Source organism: Phyllostomus discolor, chromosome 6, assembly GCF_004126475.2.
Source record: "Phyllostomus discolor isolate MPI-MPIP mPhyDis1 chromosome 6, mPhyDis1.pri.v3, whole genome shotgun sequence".
NCBI lineage: Eukaryota > Metazoa > Chordata > Mammalia > Chiroptera > Phyllostomidae > Phyllostomus > Phyllostomus discolor.
In genome coordinates this window covers 68089741-68111446 of record NC_040908.2, presented here as the reverse complement: position 1 = coordinate 68111446, position 21706 = coordinate 68089741, and the positions used below count along the sequence as shown (strand labels likewise).

The 21706-nt window shown below is 35.3% G+C and overlaps 1 protein-coding gene across 3 annotated transcripts in view; it reads right to left on the bottom strand.

Moving 5' to 3' along the window:
* Positions 1 to 21706, bottom strand: part of MGAT4A (alpha-1,3-mannosyl-glycoprotein 4-beta-N-acetylglucosaminyltransferase A) — a 125772-nt gene that overhangs the window by 34268 nt on the left and 69798 nt on the right. For all 3 annotated transcript variants that reach the window (XM_028517768.2, XM_028517767.2, XM_036030094.1), the window contains exons 5-7: positions 7806 to 7852; positions 6001 to 6114; positions 4281 to 4356 (exon numbers count right to left, since the gene is read on the bottom strand). In XM_028517768.2, coding sequence (XP_028373569.1) covers positions 4281 to 4356; positions 6001 to 6114; positions 7806 to 7852 — 237 coding nt within the window. The remainder of the gene's footprint in view (positions 1 to 4280; positions 4357 to 6000; positions 6115 to 7805; positions 7853 to 21706) is intronic.

Sequence of the window (21706 nt, the reverse complement as noted above, 5' to 3'; positions counted from 1 at the left end):
TGTATGGACTTACACTTCACAGAGACCCATACACACTTAAGATTCCCATTTACCTCTATGTTTTTATTAAAAGGAGGAATCATATTGTGAATGTTTTTTTTTCTTTGTATATCATGAATTATCTTTCCAGGTCAATAAATACATCCTTTTAAATAAAGTCATAATATTCCATGCTACAGATATGTAACAATTCATTCAATTTTCTCTGCTCATAGGCAGACACTCAGCTTCTCATTTTTTGCCTGTGCAAACAATGCTGTGCTAATATGCTTGTACTTACATACTTTTCATTTCTGTAGGATAGATTCCTAAAAGTTCCTTTTCACGTTTTAAAAAATACTTTCAAAATCCTTAAGAAGACCTAGCAGTTCACAGAGTACCAGGTAACCCCATGTGTTCTGCCAGCACCATGTGTTATCAGTGCTTGGAATTTTTGCCAGTTCAGTAGGGAGTTGAGAGAGATCAGCGATCATGAATGTATGCAAAGACTTCCTCCCCAGAATCTCCTTTAATATCATTTTAAAGTCACAAAATAATTTTAATATCCTAAGAAAACTTTTCTTAATTTCACACTATCATTTATAGTTACCTGCTACGTAATTTTCACTTATTTTAGCAGATAGTTTTCATGTATTTAAGTCTTATAAGATTTCTTCTATCTGGGGAGAAACAGTAGTAGCATTTGCAAAGATAAGATAATAACTCACCAAATATTTATTGAGTTTTTATTACGTTCTAGACACTGAACTAAACCCTGGGAATATATCACAGGCATACAAAGGTATCTACAATATGCTAAGTAACAGCAAAATAGGCTGTCAAACAGTATGTCCAGTACAATCCTGCTCTTGTAAAAAGGGTCGTGTTAAGTGATTTTATATGTAAACCATAAATTGTAAAAAACAATACGTGACACAGGGTAAACACGCAATGAATGCTAGTTCATAGCTGCTGCTGTTGTAATACTGACCCCTGCTGTTACATACTGACCCTGTTTAGAGGAAGTTTTCTTTATCATCTTCTTTCTAAACTCCATCTTTTAATTTCCTAAGTATTTACTTTTCCTACACTTCATGAAAAAGCTTTAAAGTTCCATTGATTCTCTCCTTGGAAAGAAATTTAAAGCAAATTTTGAAATAAAAGTAATTTACTTTTAAATTCCCCCTATAAAGTTCTTTTTAAAAAAATATGTATGTATTTAATAAAATCTGTCTTCCATCTTTTCAGTAAAGTCACCAATAATGTTATAATAAAAAACTTCACATAATTTGCATTCTGTTAAAAGGGATGATCTAAAGGACTAAAAAATAAAAATGTAACTGCATTCAAGTACATAAAATTTAAATATAGTTTCAGAAAACATGTAATTTAAACATCAAAAAATTAAAATTAATTTGAAAAATTTATTTTTCAGTATTTTCAAAAAAGTTATTTTCTTCTAAAATATTAAATTTGGCTATTAAATTTAAAAGGTAAAATACAAATAATGTTCAATTTTTACAAACAAAATCATTTAATTTTAATTTAATTAAAAGCTAATCTTTTAATTTTTATAAAATATATTCAGTTTTATTAACTATTCTTGTAAAAAAAATCATTGCATACATATATTTAGATCCTCAAATTTAAGATTAAATGAACTGTTTCATATTGCAAAGTATTCTTCAGTTCTTAACTATAGTGTAAATATTTATATAGTGGCCCTAGAACAAACAGCAAGTTTTAACTACAGTAATATTTGGGATATGTTAAAATATATGTTTTTTTGTGTGTGTATTTTATTGATTATGCTATTATAGCTGTCCTAATTTTATTTCTCCCCTTTCTCCCCATCCACCCCGCACCACCCTACTCTCCTGCATTCCCCTGCCCTTAGTTCATGTCCATGGGTTGTACATATAAGGTCTCTGGCTTCTCCATTTTCTATACTATTCTTAACCTCCCCCTGTCTATTCTGTGCCTACCTTCTTATTCTCAGTACCTTTATCCCCACTCTCCCCCCTCCACCACCACTGATAACCCTCCTTGTGATCCCCATTTCTGTGATTCTGTTCCTCTTCTAGTTGTTTGCTTAGGTTTATTTTGTTTTTGTTTTTAGGTTCAGTTGTTGATAGTTGTTTGTTATCATTTTACTGTTCATATATTTGATCATCTTCTTTTTCTTAGATGAGTCCCTCTAACATTTCATATAATAAGGGCTTGGTGACGATCAATTCCTTTAACTTGACCTTATCTGGGAAGCACTTTATCTGCCCTTCCATTCTAAATGAACAGCTTTGCTGGATAGAGTAATCTTGGATGGAGGTCCTTGTCATTCATGACTTGGAATACTTCTTTCCAGCCCCTTCTTACCTGCAAGGTTTCTTTTGAGAAATCAGCTAATAGTCTTATGAGCACTCCTTTATAGGTAACTGTCTCCTTTTCTCTTGCTGCTGTTAAGAGTCTCTCCTTTTCTTTAATCTTGGGTGACTTAATTATGATGTGTTTTGGTGTGTTTCTTCTTGGATCCAATTTCTTTGGGATTCTCTGAGCTTCCTAGACTTGCCTGTCTAGTTCCTTCGCGATACTGGGGAAGTCCTACTTCACTATGTTTTCAACTAAGTTTTCAATTTCTTGCTCTTCCTCTTCTGCTTCTGGCACCCCTACGATTTGGATGTTGGAATGTTTCAAGTTGTCCCAGGGGTTCCTCAGCCACTCCTCATTTTTTTGAATTCTTCTTTCTTTATTCTGTTTGGCTGGATGTTGGTATCTTCTTTTTCTTCCAAATTGTTGATTTGCGTCCCAGTTTCCTTCCATTCACTGTTGGTTCCCTGTATATTTTTCTTCATTTTACTTCCTTCACTTTGCAACCTAATTCAGTCATTTCCGTGAGCATCCTGATTACCAGTGTTTTGAACTTTGTTTCTGATAGGCTGTCTATCTCCTCATCACTTAGTGCTTTTTCTGAAGTTTTGATCTGTTCTTTCATTTGGGCCCTATTTCTTTGTCTCGATATGCACCAAACTGGATGAATGTTTCTTTAATTCCTTGATTGTTGGATTTCCATGCAGTTTGATTTTCTGACAGTTCTGATTGTTTTTTGTTTTTAAATTGGTTGTTATCCTTCTTTTGGTTGTACAAGGAAGTAAAGCATTTCTACCTATGCCTCCATCTTGGCCAGAACTACAGATTAACCAAAATAAATGTTTTGAAATTACTATTTTTGAAATTAAAAATTAAGACTTCTCTAAGGTATTTAAAGGAAATGTACTCTCTAAACTTAGCATATTGATTTTTATTTTTATATGCTCAACTGTTGTATACTGTCATATACAATGTTAAATTCTGACCCTAGTATCATTTACATCTCCATTTCTGTGAACCAAGGCAGGGTTCATGCACATGTGAATGAAGCTGGCCCAAGGTAAAATGTCAAGGGAGACAAAGTCTGACCTCAATAAGTCTACCTTGCCATGTGATGCCAAACATCTTCCTTTTTTCCTCCCTTCCCAATGCCCTCCCACCTTCTCTCAACCCCTTGGAGCTGCCCACCACTCCCTTTTTGATTCAGAGACCCATAACCGCTTCTTGACACTTTCACCAAAACATCCTCCTAGGTAAGGATCTAGCAAACTTTTTATACTGAAAAATAAATCATGAACAGGCTTTGTGTGCTATTCCTCTTGGGGGTGTTTACATTTCAAGCAAGGGATGAAGGTCTTTGGTGAAAGAAACAAAATTCCAACTGGAAAATATAAGCTTAAGTCATTGAAGAAAATGATTTGAAAGAAATAAGAGCTTTCTAAATTATTGAGACGTTGTCTACCTGGCTAATTCAAAACTCTTATCCCTATAGATTTATTCTTTTAGCCATGCTGCTAACTTAAATGTCAGTTTTATTATCTTCAATATAAATGTAATTGCCCTGCAACACACAAAGAAACTATACTAATAAGACCACTAATAAAATTATTAGGAAATCCTTCTTTAAAAATTTTCCAAAGGAGGCTGAAGTGAGAAGACGGAGGGTTGGGAGAAAAGAAGGAGATGAGTAACCTGTCCATTGTCACACCAGTAAGTGGAGAGCAAGTGTTTGTGCTAAACTAAAGAATAGAACATCAAAGCCCACATTCTCACTGACTATGATAGACCCTTCTGCCCTCTGATACACGTATTGTTATAATCTTATAGATCTCAAGAGGGTTTATGCTTTCAATACATTCTGCTTTAATGAAAATATACCCTTGATGTTACTTTTTCTTTAAATATGTAAAAAACATTAAAGGAAAAACCATGCTTACCTGGATGTAATATATGCCCTTTTCCTGAGCATACATCATTAGAAAACAGTAATCTAGGTTTTGCTTTGTTCTCCATCTGAAAGAAAATTTTTCAAAAATAAGTAAGGAATTGGACTCAAATTAAGCAAAATAGGATTAAAAGTATTGTATTTTATAATGTTATGATATAACATAATATTCTATAGTATATTCCTATGTTACAGACACAATATGTATATAATATATTCTATACACATGATGTATACACAATATGTATCTATATGTCTATATATCTATAGGCATATAGATATATAGAAATATACACATACACAATGTATCCACTTAGGAGAGCATGAAAGAGAATTAACTTTTCTCTAATGAAGCCGTTACCAAAATGTATTTCCCAAAACACTGATTCTCAAGATATCCTAACAAAAAAGGAGTCTACTACCAAGGCAGCTTCAGAAACACAGATATTCCCCCTCTGCATATATTAATACGTATTTAGAGGCACTGAAACATCCTGCAGTAAACACATTTATTGAAAAAAAAATCTGCAATCCAGTATTTTCCAAACTTCCTTGGCCCTTTTTTTCTTAACATCTTTATGTCTCTGGGGACTTGTGCTTCATAAATTATACTTTGAGGATCACTGCTCTGGTGGCTAGGACTGTGCTTCAAATAGGTAGAAATTAATAAATATGTATTGAATGCTTAAAAAACCCAAAACATCCTATTAAAATTTATAATTTTAAGTCCTTTCAGTGAATCCTGGTAGCCTACAGAAACTGACTAATGTTAGATAAGAAAAGTAGTTTTAAAAACCAAGTGAAAAAAACCCAGTAAAATAAAAGCTTTGAATCATACTAAGCAATCTTCTCCATAACATAACTCATGGGCTATTCTTAATGAAACTACTTAGAATTTTTTTACCAAATGTAACCCTAAATATTTTAAAAATAAAATTATATTTTCTGAAAGACAATTAACCAATTATATGGACATATCTGTCTTTGAGACAAATGATCAACTCAAGTAGTACAATAAGTCTCTTCCCCTAATACCATTTTCTTTCTTTTCTCTAGTTACATAAAATTCAAAAGTAATACCAATATCTCTTAGATTACTTTGTTGTTAATAACACAATGAAAGTTAAGTCCTTCAACTTTAGAGCTCTAAAGACAAATTCAACTGATTAATTATTATGATATAATTTTGCAGAATGGTATTATTGTTTTTGTCACTTTTATGGAGTCAGTTCTCATTTCTATTCCATACAAACATGACATTTCTATATGGACTAACTTCTGAGTTATAGATAATATACTTTTTTTAAGGAAGGGAGGGAGCAAGAGAGGGAGGGAAATATCAGTGTGTGGTTGCCTCTCACATTGCCCCCACTGGGGACCTGGCTTGTAACCTAGGCATGTGCCCTGACTGGGAATTGAACTGGCAACCCTTTGGTTAGCAGCCCACACTCAAATCTACTGAGCTACACCAGCCAGGGCAGATAATATACTCTTTAAAAAAAGTTGTAACATCAGAGCAGAAGTTACAAAAATTATTGTTTACCAAATTTAACCTCTCATCAGAACTCGAGAAATTCCAGTAAAATACTCAAGAATTCATTAGCTCTCACTAATTGGCTCAACCCTAAAATGTATGAAGCTTTTACACATAAGAACTACATTCATCATACATTATATTCACAAGGGTGGGGGTTCTAAAAACACAGGCTCACCTTACTCTTTCTTTAGAGTCACCAAATGTCTCCTTTAAGTTTGTTAGGTCAGGATAATAGCTTTCAGGAGGTGATATTATTTCCACCAAACCGGAACTGATTTCTTTAGAAAATCTATCGTGAGAAAAGTTAGCTGAGTTATTTAAACTCTGGGAGATTTTATTTACCTTGATGTTCAATTCACTGTGTTAACATAAAACACATCAGGAAGGTGTGTTATGGTCACAATGTGTTCAATGAAGTAGCTCATCACCCAAGTTGCCAGAAAACACAAATTTTTCCAATACCACAATGTTATTTTTTTTTAAATAATGCTTAAAAAAGTATAAAATGCCACTATCCTCAAAGCAGCATGGAAATCTAGGCCAACTGCAGATATTACTTTCCTAAAAAGTATGAGAATTTTAACAAGTCAAATTAAGGTATCACAGGAAATAGGAATTGAAGAAAAACTAATAAGTGTATGTGTGTGTGTATTACATACATATATTTAGTGCAAGAATCAAAGCACTTCAATTTTCAGGAAGGTTTTGCTGTGGGTTATACACTGTGCCATTCTAAACAAGTGTTTCTCAACTGAGACAGATCTTGTCCCCTGAGCAATGTCTAAAGACATGTGGTCACCATAACTATGGGCAGTACTGACATCTAGGACAGTCCTCACAACAAAGAATTATCCAGCCCAAAATGTTAACAATGCCAAGGTTGAGAAACTTGGTTCTGAAGTTTTTAAAATCAGTCTTACTCAACTATAATTTCTTTCTCATTTGCCTTCTCCTTTATCTCATTTTTGCAAATCTCCACAAAATGCTTGTGCAACTTGCCTGCCTTTGCACAAATGTTCTTAGTGCTTAATTGTACTTTTTTTTTTTCTGGGCATGGTTTTTCTACACATGGATGAAGAAAGGAACCAATAGAATCACTTCATGTGCCCCACAGGGGCCCAAGGGAAGGGGACTAACAATTATTGCCCTGGTCCTACATTAAGGAATCTATACTAAGCTGTGCTATTATGAAGGCTGCCAAGAAATTGAGGACTTGAAGAAAAATCTAACAAATGCACAGTTTAATCCTGAACTATACATATAGATATACATATACACTTTTTTAAAATCTCTGGTTTTAGCATTTTGAAAGAAAAAGATAGAGCCACATCATTTTAAATCTAGAGTTGGCAAATAATTATTTCTTCCCTTTTGTCTTTTAAGTAGAAGATAGGTTTTTGGGGACAAAAAGACATACAATTCAATAAAGAAACCATATCAAGACAGAATTCTTAATGTTTCTATCAAAAGTACCAAAGCAGTATTTTAAAAATCAATGACACCTGAAATTTACTAAACTTTCCATCTGTTACCTGTGACATTCCTTGCTGCCAGTAAACTGTCACTCAATCTTTGCAAAATAGATCAGATTTAGATAGTTTAGCAATGAGGTCTGAAACTGCTGCATGACTGCCTTGACAGCAGAAAACTACTTGCTTGGTAAACAGAGGGTTAAAGATTTAAGTAACTTTATATGACTCTCTCTACATACACTATCTTCCAGATAAAGACTGTTATTTGATAATGTTACATAAATACAACATTCAAATCTTTTCTATAATTCAGTACACCAATTTATACCATCAGATAACTGGACAGATATATACCTACTTTAGGACAGTGTCAAAGACCAATTATAGGTGGTCTAATGAATACTGAACTCCAGAGAAATGAACTATAAAAGAAGGCATTATCTTTTAGCAGAAAGCGAAGAAATAATAGTAACAATTATTTTCACTTCCATAATTAAGAAGAACTTACTCTTTCTCCAGGTTGGCTATAACACCGTGTACATAATCAATATCTGTCTGGGAAAGAAAAAAAAATTGTACCTACGTTGTTTTTATATTTTTATTTAACTGTTAATACTGAACTCAAAATTAAATAAATAAATAAAACATTCATTGAAAACATTACATTAATTTTCAGATAGCTTATGGGATTTGCCTTTCTGTAGTCTACCTTACTGCACCACTATACATCACTGAGTACTTACTAATACAATAAGCAGACAACTAAGTTTTTATTATTTTCAACTGTCAATGTTCAACTCAAAAGAAAAAATTCGAGCATAGAAACAGTTTCTACTTCTTCTGAAACATCCAAACTATAAGTAATGAGTAAATAACAGCTGCAGCATTTATAGGAAAAGATTTGTCCACTTGGAATCATAAAACCTAGCTTCCAGATTTGCTTCTGTAGCCACTGGCCTGTATAAAGTAAGCCACTTCTCTGAGCTTCAGTTTCCTATCCATTAAAAAAAAGGGAGGAAAAATACCCTAGAGACTATGATTGTAAGTGATACAAACATAATAAAAAGCTTAGTTATTATTCTGTATTTTTATTATCAGGTTGATAATGAAAACCCAAGTCAGGAGCACTTGAAGCAGTTAGAAATAAAATGTATTAGACCTGTGTACTTTCAAATTATACACAAGTGCAGATCTAATATCCTATCAATTTTAAATTCAGTGGCAGCTTATATTAAAATTCTCAATTATTAAAAGAATTCAGTGACACATCAAGTCTGATCTATGTTAACAGATCACCAAAATACTTAAAACTACAAAAAAACAAAGATAAAGCTTAACCCCCCAAATTACAAAACTTTTGCATTATAAAATGTTGTTTTATAAGAGGTTTTATGCAAAGGTATTTTAACTTTAATTTCTGTAAGTTGAAAATAATTCCTATTTTTATTGTTAAATTTATAGACTTAGAAGTGAGACATCTTTTTAAGACCACATCCTTCAAACTCTGAAGAACTATGGGGCTACAACTAGAACACAGCCCACAAGCCCTCTCTGTACCTCCCCTACATAAATGTAAACAATAGTGATTTCTTTTTCAATAAATTATTACCCAGGTATATGTTTAACCAGTGAGTATCTTACTACTTGTTAGGTTCTAATTTTGGACAACATGATCAAGCCTGGTTCATACAAACTGTAATAAGTTTAGCAATAACCTGGAATTCAATTTAATAAGCATTTACTGAGTATTAGTAATTTTCCTATCCAAGCAAACAGAAATACAAAGATGAATGAGACCAGGTCCCCATCCTCAGGAGGCTCTCCAAGAGGAGAGCCAAGAAGAATAAACTTATATGAATGTAGATTTATTGGGCTGTATGTAATAAAATTTATGAAATACAAGTGCTCCATATGTAATACTACATATAATCCTTATGTTGCATGCTAAATTATATAACTAACAAAAGGTTCACTTTAATGACTATAACTGGTGTCATTTTCATACAACAGAATCAATCCTTTCTGCTATCAGCTGAGGAAACTGTTCTGGGACTTCTCTAAAGAAAGTCAAACATATAATTGGCCCAGAACACACAGCCAGGCCCATCTGTGTCTCCTAGTAGGGGCTCTGCTTGCCTCTCCCCCACTCTTAAATGTTGGCAGTAAGAAAGGCTGTCTCTGAGATTTTAGAGCATACTTGATTTATTTACAGAACTTTTTCCTGAGACATTTTTAAAGGCACATGGAGACTTTAAAAAGGTAGTATTATCATCAAATTCTGAGAAAGTGTTCGTAAATCTAAAACTAGAACATGCATATTCTAGGGGTTGTAAATAATATGCTTGGGGTAGGTGCAAGAAAAGTGGGCGTACATAGCAGAAGAGCATTTTTTCCTACAGAATCAAGTGTTCCTCATGGTTAGGTAAAGTTAAATATTTTTATATTAAAACTAGGAGATATTACTGATAATACTGCAACATGCATAAAAAAACTCAAAAACAGTATGCTAAGTAAGAGGATCCAGTCACAAAGAACCACATATTAATATGACTGAGCTCATATAAAATGTTCAGAAATAACATCACTTCTGAATGCAATAGCTGTTGTGTTTTGTAACACTACAGAGATGAGTAAAAAGACATTTAAAATAAATTATATTTATTTCTAATTATATATCTTTACCTACAACAGAAAGTGGTAGCTAAGCTCCTATGAAAGAAAAATAAATCTTGCAAATGTTAGAGACTTGAAGCTGCTACAAAAGTTACCCAGATGAAAAGGAGAAAAAAACATTTTAAGCACCAGATCAGAAGAGAACACAGAATTAAGAGAACTAAATTTAAATAACTTGAAGGTAAAAATGGGTTTTAAAAATATTCTTTATATGTAAAATTACTGTCTTCCTTCTAGTCATTTCACCCCCACAAGTATTTACTTGGTATCTGTACCATAAGTGGGGAGGTGTTGTCCAGCTCTGCATATAGACTGGTGATTAAACAGACAAGATCTCTGCTCTGTGGAATCTAAAACTAGTGAAAGCTGCAGTCCATGAAAATACCAAAATATTATATATAAATATATAATTAAATATTTATTAAGCACTATAAAAATTATATGCAATAATAGAGAAAAACAGAGATGACCATTTACACAGGATAGTCAAAGAAAGTCTCTTTGAAGACTTGACATTTTATCCTAAATCTGATATATAATTCTATTCAAATCTACAAAAATAAACAGAAAACACTAAAAAGATTACTGTAGGTTAATTGATATGTTAATTAAGGCTTTGCCTCTGTCCAGAGACAGAATATGTGCAACATAATCCACTGGAACATACTAGACTGTAAAATTTTCTATTTTTGATATATTATAATGGGTATTACATGCTATTAATAGTACACATATGTAATTCATAAATATACTCTATACATACAAGTTAGGAACATGTGATCAATGAAATTCTGAGCAGAGAAACTTAGCGCCTATATTGGGTAAGTCTCAGTAAGAAAGGCTGAATTAGCCAAATAGCTCATAAGGTGATCTGGGGAAGAAATAATAAAAATAAAGATGATCTCTACCACCTTTGATGGTTATCTTTTAAATAATCTCTTATAACTTTATATCATTAGGTGGAGAGCATCATTCAAGCCTTCTCTGTCCATACTCATTTACTATCTACCCATGCTATCAAGTACTGAAAGAAGCTGCATTTGAAATTGTAAACAAAGATCATGAAAGGACTTATGTAGGTCTCAGGAGCCCAATGGTCAAAGGTTCACAGCCTGTCACACAGCAGGAGGGCAGTAAAGCAAGTACTGTGAATGGGTTCTCAGGGTGCCCACCTATAGAAGGGATAGAGGTTGGAGTTCCTCCCAGGTTTCACAGGTGCCCATAAACCTGGGTGTTAAGAGGTTGTATGCAGCATAAACTCTATGTAGTGTTGATTGATTAAATGTAAGACAATTCACCAAAAAAAGTGGACTTTCTACCCCAGTGCCTTTTTTAAGTCTTATACTCTATATATTTTATCTTGGATAGGTTCTATTGTTATTCTCTTAAGTTCACTGACCTTTTCTTCTGCTGTGTATCATGTTATTAAGCCCTTGCAGTAAATATTCAATTTCATATATTGTTTATAATAAATTGTATTGTAATTGTATTGTATAATAATTGTATTGTAATTTTCATTGTTTTATATTCCATTCAATTCTTTTATATATCTTCCATTCCATTCCTCATTGTGTTTTAAGTACTTGAAAATGTTTATAACAGCTGTTTATTGTCCTTATCTGCCAGTTCTATCAACTCTGTCTTTCTGGATTTATTTCTACTGGCTAAACTTTATTCTAGTTATAGTCACATATTTGTTTTGCTCCCTGGTATTCTAATAATTTTTATATGGTTCTGGGTATTATACATGCTACATTTTTGAGTGTTCTGATCTTGCTGTCTTCTTTAAAAAGAGTTAAGCTTTCTTTCTTATACCAGATAGCTGTGGATCAGTTGATCCCTTACAGGCCTCTTTAATTTAATTTAATTTATTTATTTGTACAGAGAGAGGAAGGGAGAGAGAATGACAGTGAGAGAAACATTGATGTGAGAAACATTGATTGGTTGCCTCTCATTCATGCCCCGACCAGGAACTTAACCCATAACCCAGGTATGTACCCTGCCTGGGAATTGAACCAGCAACCTTTCGCTTTTAAGGATGATGTCCAACTAACTGTGCCACACCAATCAGGGAACAACAGTTTTCTACGTCGTCTTCTTGCTTCTGCCCTTTCCATAGCAACCAGGGTGATCCTTTGTTATTCTTGCAAAAAAATGCATATCTACAATCTCATCATGAGAAAATAGCAGACAAATTCAAATTGAGACAGTCTACAAAATAACTTACTAGTACACATTAAAAGTGGCTAAGTTCATGAAAAACAAGAGAAAACAGAGAAACTGTCTTGGACAGGAACAAATTAAGGAGTCGGAACAACTAAATACAGTGTTATATTCTGGACTGAATATTGAAACAGAAAAGGGACCTGAGTTGGAAAAACATGGAATTTGAATAAAGTCTGTAGTTTAGCTAACTGTAGCAAAATTTTGATAATTAAAAATAATTTTAAAAACACAAGGATAGTTTAAAGAACTTTTGGGACAACAGAAATGTAACAACATCCACATCACAAAGGTACCAGAAGGAGAAGAGGAAGAGCAAGGGATCAAGAACCTATCTGAAGAAATAAGGACTGAAAACTTCCCTAACCTGGTAAAGGAAAAAGACACTCAAGTCCAGGAAAAACATAGAGAGTCTCAAACAAGATGGACCCAAAAGGCCTACACCAACACACATCATAATTAATTTGATAAAGCTGAAAGACAAGGAAAGAATATTAAAAGCTGCAAGATAAAGGCAGTTAGTTACCTACAAGGGAACTCCCACAATACTGTCGTCTGATTTCTCCACAGAAATATTTCAGGCCAGAGGAATTGTCATTTCACCCTGGCATTTTCACCACAAAGCAGCAGAATAAATCCTTTCCAAGTACACATGGAACATTTTCTAGGAGAGACCACATGTTAGAACACAAAACAAGTCTCAATTTAGGAAGACTGAAATCATATCAAGCATCTTCTCGAACCACAATGCCATGAAACTAGAAATCAATCACAAGAAGAACACTGAAAAATACACAAAGACACGGAAGCTAAATAACATGTTATTAAACAATGAATGAGTTAACAGTGAGATGAGAGAAGTCAAAAGATACCTTGAAGCAATGAAAATGAGAACACAACAACCCAAAATCTGTGGGACACAGTAAAAGCAGAACTAAGAGGGATAGTCATAGCATTACAGTCCTGTCTCAAGAAACAAGAGAAAGCTCAAATAAACAATCTAACTTTACACTTAAAGAAACTGGAAAAAGAGCAACAAAGTGAGCAAAAGAAGGCAATAATAAAGATCAGAATAGAAAAAAATAAAATAGAGTAAAAAAATGATATAGAAAATCAATGAATCCAAGGGGTGGCTCTTTCAGAAGATATACAAGATTGACAAACCTTTAACCAGACTCAAGAAAAAAAGAGGGAACCCAAATAAATAAAATCAGAAATGAAAGAAGAAATAACAACTGACACCAAAGAAATACAAAGGATTGTAAGGAAATAATATGAGCAACTATATGCCAGCAAATAGGACAATCTGGACAAAATGGATCGATTCCTAGAAACATACAATTTTCCAAAACTAAATCAGAAAGTCTGAATATACAGACTACAACTAGTAAAACTGAAGCAGTAATAAATTCCCAAAAAACAAAAGCCCTGGACCAGACAGATGCCTTCACAAGTAAATTTTACCAAAGATTCCAAGAACAACTTACACCTTACCATCTCAAACTATTCCAAAAAAGGAAGGAAGACTCCCAAGCTCATTTTATAAGACCAGCATTATCCTAATTCTAAAACCAGATAAAAACACTACAAAGAAAGAAAATTACAAGCTGAAAAATGTGGGAAGACAGCAGCGAGGTAGGTGGGAGTGGAGCCCAGTTCTCCCTGTGCCCAGGTGGAACACCTAGCCAATCTTCTAAGGAACAGGGTAAACAACCAACGGAATCCCAACTTATATGAAATTTAGAGGCCAAAAATTGTAGAGGTTATTGAAAAACAGATGGTGAGGAGATTGCATTGGGATGCTAAGGTCCTTGGGATCTGTGCAGGGACTTAGGCTGCTGGCCCCCGTCCTCCTCCCCCCAGAGCCTGCCCCAGGATACTTGGAGGAGAGTTAGATTACCAGCTCCCTCCCCTACCAGAGCACGGAGGGCAGCCCAGCACCAGGAGGGACCTGGATGCTTGAAGTCACTAGGGGGAATAGAGACAAAGTGGGAGACACACAGAGGTGGTGTACACCTGCTGGGACTGTGGATGCCAGCTAGGTCATTACCAGAGAAACTAGGGAGCCGGGAAACACCTGGAGAATGGAGAAGAGTTGGGCCACGTTGGACCCAGATCCAGACAGTCTCCAGTCTGGTGAGCAAGTTGGGCCTGTGTGAAAAGCCAGGCACTTGTTAAGAACTGCAGGCTTAGAAAAGAGGCTTTCACTCAAAAAAAAGAAAGAGAAAAAAAAGGCTCTCAGCTGCTTTCTAAGGAACTCTTGCATAGCAGCTGGCTCGCACTGCTTGCCCAGCAGCTGAATTGAGCCACTCGCCTGGAGGCTGATTGGAGCCACTAGCCTTGCAGTTGAGTCTCAGCTGACTGGCACCACTTGCCTGGTGGTGGGCTCCAGACACAGGGGGCTTGCAAAGAGCAAGCAGGAGGCGTATGGCACAGACCTAGGCCCAACTGATGGATTAAAGGTGCAGGCCTGGCACAGATGGACAGTGGGGACCTGGCAGCTTACAGAGGACCTGGGCTGGAGGCTAGGCAACTGTGAATATTGCAGCCCAGACCTGGCCCCCATCCTCACAAAACCATAGGAAGGGAGAAAAGTGAAGCCCAGCCCCCCTCTTCTTGTGGCATCCAGAAACAATAGCAGAACTCTCTCATCTGGTTTAAAGTCAGCAGGAGGCTTATTTTTTTTCTTTCCTCTCTCTCTTTTTTTTTTCATCCCCCAAGTGAGACAGTAAGATCTGGAGTTATGAAAGGCCAGAGACAGATCCAAAGAGGGAGCACAAGGCTAACCCCAAGAACTGAGAAACTGAGACAAATTTCACTTTGCTACCCCACAGAACTGGCATTTTTATTGTCTTATTTGTATTATTATTTTTTTCATTATTTTTACTTCTTTTATTTTATTAGTATTTTTTAATTTCTCTTCTTTCTGCTCAGTTTTCTTCATTTTACTTCTCTGTTTAATTGCATTGTTTGACTGGTTTTCCTTATTCTCTTTCACATAGTATTTTAATTTTCCTTCTTTTACTTCACTCATGTTCCAATAACACACTGCTCTTTATCATGTATTTTCTATTCTTATTATCCAAATCATATGTTTGTCATATTATTGTTGCTCCAAAATTACTGTAAATAATTGTTGTTCCATACAATTGTAAATACTACACAACATATTACTGCTCCAATATTACTGTTGCTCCAATATTACTGCAAATAATTGTTGCTCCATACAATTGTAAATACTACTCTCCCTGATCTTACCCCATTTCACTATATTCCTGAGCTTTATTACTGTTTATTACTGTTTTTCTCTCGCACGCTATTCCTACTTTCTATCCTTTACTCTCACTATATCTCATCATCTAACCTTGCACAAGTGCTCTGTTTTCTGGATTCAGCTCTCAATCCTCCTCCACTATAACAAGAGTCTTATCTGTTTTTCACCTTTTATTAAAAGCGGCTAGTTGGGTGAAACATCAAGGTTAATGTTATACTTATCCAAAGGATCTCCCATCTTTCTTTACTTGTTGGTAGTTTAAATCCTATAGAATACTCTCCCACTGTCTTAATCCATTTTGCCTTCCCCCGCCACTGATCACATACAAGATTAAGTAAGAGCTGTGAACGTCAGAATGCCCACTGGAGGAGAGAACCCACCAACAATGAACCACCAAAAGGTAAAACCCCAACTACAACACAGAAAGCCCACACAAACAGAAGGGCAAACCTAGAGCATCCAAACAAGGAGATCAAAGAGACCACACCACTGAATCTCAAAGAATTCCTACCATAGAGGTTCACTCTACAAAGACAGATAGCAAAGCAAAATATCAGGAAGCATAGATACAAACACTCATCAAAAATGGGGAGACAAAAAAAGAACCTACAATCAAAAGGAATGGAAGACTCCACACTAAAAGAGCTAAATGAAATGGAGGGAAGGCACACTATCAGATATAGACTTCAAAATAATGTTTATAAGGATGCTCAAGGAATTCACAGCAACTACAAGAACTGAGTGAGAACTACAACAATATGAAAAAGGAAATAGAAACTATAAACAAAAACCAGGAAGAAATGAATAATAAAACTTCAGAAAAAAGAACACACTACAAAGAATTACAATCAGACTGGATGAAGCAGAGGAACACATTAGTGAGCTGGAAGACAAGGTGGAAAGAAACACCCAGGTAGAGCAGCTGCACGAAAAAAGACTAACAAAATATGAAGATAGCATAAGGGAATTCCAAAGTAACATGAAACACAACAACATTCAAATCATAGGAATAACAGAAGGAGAAGAAAGGAAGAAGGAATAGAAACCCTGTTTGAAAAAATAATGACAGAAAACTTTCTGATACTAGAGAGAGAAAAAAATCATGCAAGTTCAGGAAGCACAAAGAGTCCCAGTCAAGATGACCCCAAAGAGGCCAACTCCAAGACACATCATAATTAAAGTGCCAAGTATTAAAGACAAAAAGAGAATCTTAAAAGCAGCAAGGGGAAACAAGAAGTAACATACAAAGGGGCTCCAATAAGGCTAGCAGCTGATTTCTCAACATAAACACTCCAATCCAGGAGAGAATGGCAAGAGATATTTCTTGCCATTTTCATTGGGTAATGAAAAACAAAGCCCTGCAACCAAGACAACACTACCCAGCAAGGCTCTCAATTAAAATGGAAGGTGAAATAAGGAGTTTCCCAGACAAAAGAAGGCTGAAAGAATACATCTCCACCAAACCAGAACTACAAGATTTACTAAAGGGACTACCATAAGAAGAAAACATAAAAGAGTAAAAAGAAATGAACACAGGTACAAACAGGGAAAAATGAACAAATACCTACCAATAATAACCTTAAATGTTAATGGGTTAAATGCTCCAATCAAAAGACATAGAGTAGCTGAATGGATAAGAAAACATGACCCACACCTATGCTGCCTACAAGAGACCCACCTCAGAACAAAAGATCTACACAGACTAAAAGTGAAGGGTTGGAAAAAACTATTATAAGCAAATGGGCAGGAAAGAAAAGCAAGGATAGCAATACTCATATCAGACAAAATAGATTTCAAAACAAGGGCCATAAAAAGAGACCCAGAAGGACACTTCATAATACTCACAGGAAGAAGCCATCAAGGAGACATAAACATTATAAGCATATATGTACCCAACCTAGGAGCACCCAAATACACAAGGAAAATCTTGGAGGGCTTCAAGAAAGATATAGGCCCTGGCTGGCATAGTTCAGTGGATTGAGTGCAGGCTGTGAACCAAAGTGTCACAGGTTCGATTCCCAGTCAGGGTACATGCCTGGGTTGCAGGCAATGACCCCCAGCAACTGAACATTGATGTTTCTCTCTCTCTCTCTTCCTCTCTCTGTCTCCCTCCCTTCCCTCTCTAAAAAATAAAATCTTTAAAAAAAGATGTAAACAGCAACCCTATTATAGTATGAAATTTTAACACCCCATATCAAAAATGGATAGATCTTCCAAATAAAATATCAACAAAAATACTGTGGCATTGAACAATGCCCTAGATCAAATGGACTTAACTGATATATATAGAACCTTTCATCCCAAAGCAGCAAAACATACATTCTTTTCAAGGGCACATGGAACATTTTCAAGAATAGACCACATGATAGGACACAAAACAAGCCTCAAAAGATTCAAGAAAATTGAAATCATATCAAGCCTTTTTTCTGACCACAAAGGACAGAAATCAGAAACCACCCTCGAGGAAAAAAACTCAAAAAATTCAAATTCATGGGGATTGAATACCATGCTATTAAACAATGAATGGGTCAAGAATGAGATTAGGGAAGAAATTAAAAAGTTTCTTGGAACAAATGAAAATGAACTCACAACAGTCCAAAACTTATGACACACAGCGAAGGCAGTCCTGAGAGGGAATTTCATACCAATACAGTCCTACCTAAAAGATAGAAACATTTCAAACAAACAACCTAACCCTACATCTACAAGAACTGGAGAAACAACAACAAAGACAGCCCAGAGCAAGTAGAAGGAAGGAAATAACCAAGATCAGAGCAGAATTAAATGACAGAGACTAAAAGAACAATTCTAAGGATCAATAAATCCAAGAGCTAGTTCTTTGAAAAAATAAACAAAACTGACAAGCCTTTAAGCTGACTCATCAAGAAAAAAGAGAGGACCCAATGAACACAATAAGAAAGAGGTGAGATTACAAAGAAATACAAAAGATTGTAAGAAATTACTATGAAGAACTATATGCCAGAAAATTTCAAAACCTAGGTGAAATGGAGAAATTTCCAGAAAAATATAATCTTCCAAAACTGAATGAAGAAGCAGAAAGCCTGAACAGACTGATAACAGCTGATGAAACTGAAGCAGTAATAAAAAACCCCCAGCACACAAAAGCCCTGAACTAGATGATTTCACAGGAGAATTTTACAAAACATTTCAGGAAGAGCTAACCCCTGTCCTTCACAGACTATTTGAAAAATTCCAAAAGAGGGAACAACCCAAAATTCTTTTTATGAAGTATCATCCTAATCCTAAAACCAAATAAAGACACAATAAAGAAAGAAAACTACAGTCCATTATCACTGATAAACCTAGACACTAAAATCCTCAACAAAATATTGGCAAACTGCATCCAGCAATACACCAAAAGAGATCATACACCAGGATCAAGTGGGATTCATCCCAGGGATGCAAGGATGGTACAATATTCGCAAATCAATAATCGTAATATATCACACATAAACAAAAGGAAAAACAACACATGATCATATCAATAGATGCAGAAAAAGCATTTGATAAGGTACAGCACCCATTTATAGTAAAAACACTCAGCAAAGTGGGAGTAGAGGGAGCATACCTCAACATAGTAAAAGCCATATACAAGAGACCTACAGCCAGCATCATATTCAATGGGCAAAAACTAAAAAAGCTTTCCGACTAAAATCAGGAATAAGACAGAGACCTCCACCTTCACCACTTCTACTTGACATAGTATTGGCAGTCCTAGCCACAGCAATATAGCAAGAAAAAGGAATAAAAGGCATTCAAATTGGAAAGGAGAAAGTAAAACTGCCATTGTTTGCAGATGACATGATAGTGCACATAGAAAATCCTACATACTCCACCAAAAAAACTGCTTGATATAATAAATGAATTTGGCAAAACAGCAGGATACAAAGTCAACATTCAGAAATCAAAGGCATTTTTGTATATCAACAATGAAACACCAGAAACAGAAATCAGGGAAAAAATCCCATTTGATATAGCAACAAGAAAAATAAAATACCTTGGAATAAACCTAACCACGGAGGTAAAAAACCTGTACTCAGAAAACTACACAACATCGAAGAAAGAAATCAAGAAAGACATAAACAAATGGAAACATACACCATGTTCACGATTGGAAGAATTAACATAATCAAAATGCCCATACTACCCAAAGCAATTTATAGATTCAACACAATCCCTATTAAAGTACTAGTGGGATATTTCACAAATATAGAACAAACATTTCAGAAATTTATATGGAACCACAAATGACCCCTAATACCTGCAGCAATTTTGAGAAAAAAGAGCAAAGTAGGAGGGATAACAATACCTGATATCAAACTGTATTACAAGGTCACTGTAATCAAAACAGCCTAGTACTGGCATAAAAACAAACACATACCTCAGTGGAACAGAATAGAGAGCCCAGAAATAAACCCAAGTCTCTATGGTCAATAATATTTGACAAAGGGGGCAACAGCATAAAATGAAGTAAAAATAGCCTCTTCAACAAATGGTGTTGGGAGAGCTGGACAGCTACATGCAAAAAAATGAAACTCGAGCACCACTTTACATCATACACAAAGATAAATTCAAGGTGGAGAAAATATTTAAATATAAGCCATGACACCATTAAAGTCCTAGAGGAGAACATAGGCAGGAAAATCTCAGATATTCCATGCAACAAAATTTTCACTGATATCTCCCCTACAGCAAGGGATATAAAGTAAAGGATAAACAAATGGGATCTTATCAAAATAAAAAGCTTTTGCACAGCTAAAGAAAACAGCATTAAAATAAAAAGAGGACCAACTGTATGGGAAAACATATTTTCTATTGATACCAGAGACAAGGGTTTGAGCTCCAAAACATATAAAGAACTCACACAACTCCACTCTAAGAAGACAAACAACCCAATTAAAAAATGGGCAAAAGACTTGAACAGGCAATTCTCCAAGGAAGACATACAAAGGGTCCAGAGACATACGAAAAGATGTTCAGCATCACTAGCCATCAGAGAGATGCAAATTAAAACCACAATGAGATACCACTTCACATCAGTAAGAATGGCCATCATAAACAAATCAACAAACAAGTGTTGGAGAGGTTGTGGAGAAAAGGGAACCCTAGTGCACTGTTGGTGGGAAGGCAGACTGGTATAGCCACTGTGGAAAACAGTATGGAATTTCCTCAGAAAACGAAAATGGAACTGCCTTTTGACCCAGCTATTACACTGCTGGGATTATATCCTAAGAGCCCTTAAACACCAATCCAAAAGAACTATGCACCCCAATGTTCATAGCAGTACAATTTACAATAGCCAAGTGCTAGAAGCAACTTAAATGCCCATCAGCAAATGAATGGATCAAAAAACTGTGGTACATTTACAGATTGGAATACTATGCATCAGAAAGAAAGAACTCCTACCCTTTGTGACAGCATGGATGGAACTGGAGAGCATGATGCTAAGTGAAATAAGCTGGGCGGTAAAAGACAAATACCATATGGTCTTACCTTTAAGTGGAACCTAATCAACAAAATGAACAAGGGAGCAAAATATAACCAGAGATATTGAAATTAAGAACAAATGGACAGTAACCAGAGGGGAGGTAGGAGGGGATAATGGAGGAAAACAGTGAAAGGTTCTCAGGAACAACTACAAAGGAGACATGGACAAAACCAAGGGGGTGTGGAATCAGGAGGGAGGTGGGGATGGCTGGGAGAGTCATGGGGAGTGGTGGGGGAAAAGGCAGACAACTGTACTTGAACAACAATAAAATGAAAAGAAAAAGAAAATTACAAGCCAATATCCCTGATTAATATAGACACTAAAATCCTCAACAAAATATTAGCAAACCAAAATACAAAAATGCATCAAAAAGACCATATGGCATGATCAAATGAGATTCATCCCAAGGATGCAAGGTTGGCACTATATCTGCAAAAAAAAAAAAAAAACAACAAAACAAAGAAACATCATACACCACATTAAGAAAATGAAAGATAAAAACCGCATGATTATATTAACAGATGCAGAAAAAGCATTTGGTAAAATTCAGCACCCACTTATAATAAAAATCTCAGCAAAGTGGGAAAAGAGGGAACATATGTCAGTGTAATAAAGGCCATACATGATAAACCCACACCTAACATCATACTCAATGGGCAAAAACTACAAGTGTTTCCCTTAAAATTGGGAGCAAGACAGGGATGTCTACTTTCACCACTCTTATTCAACA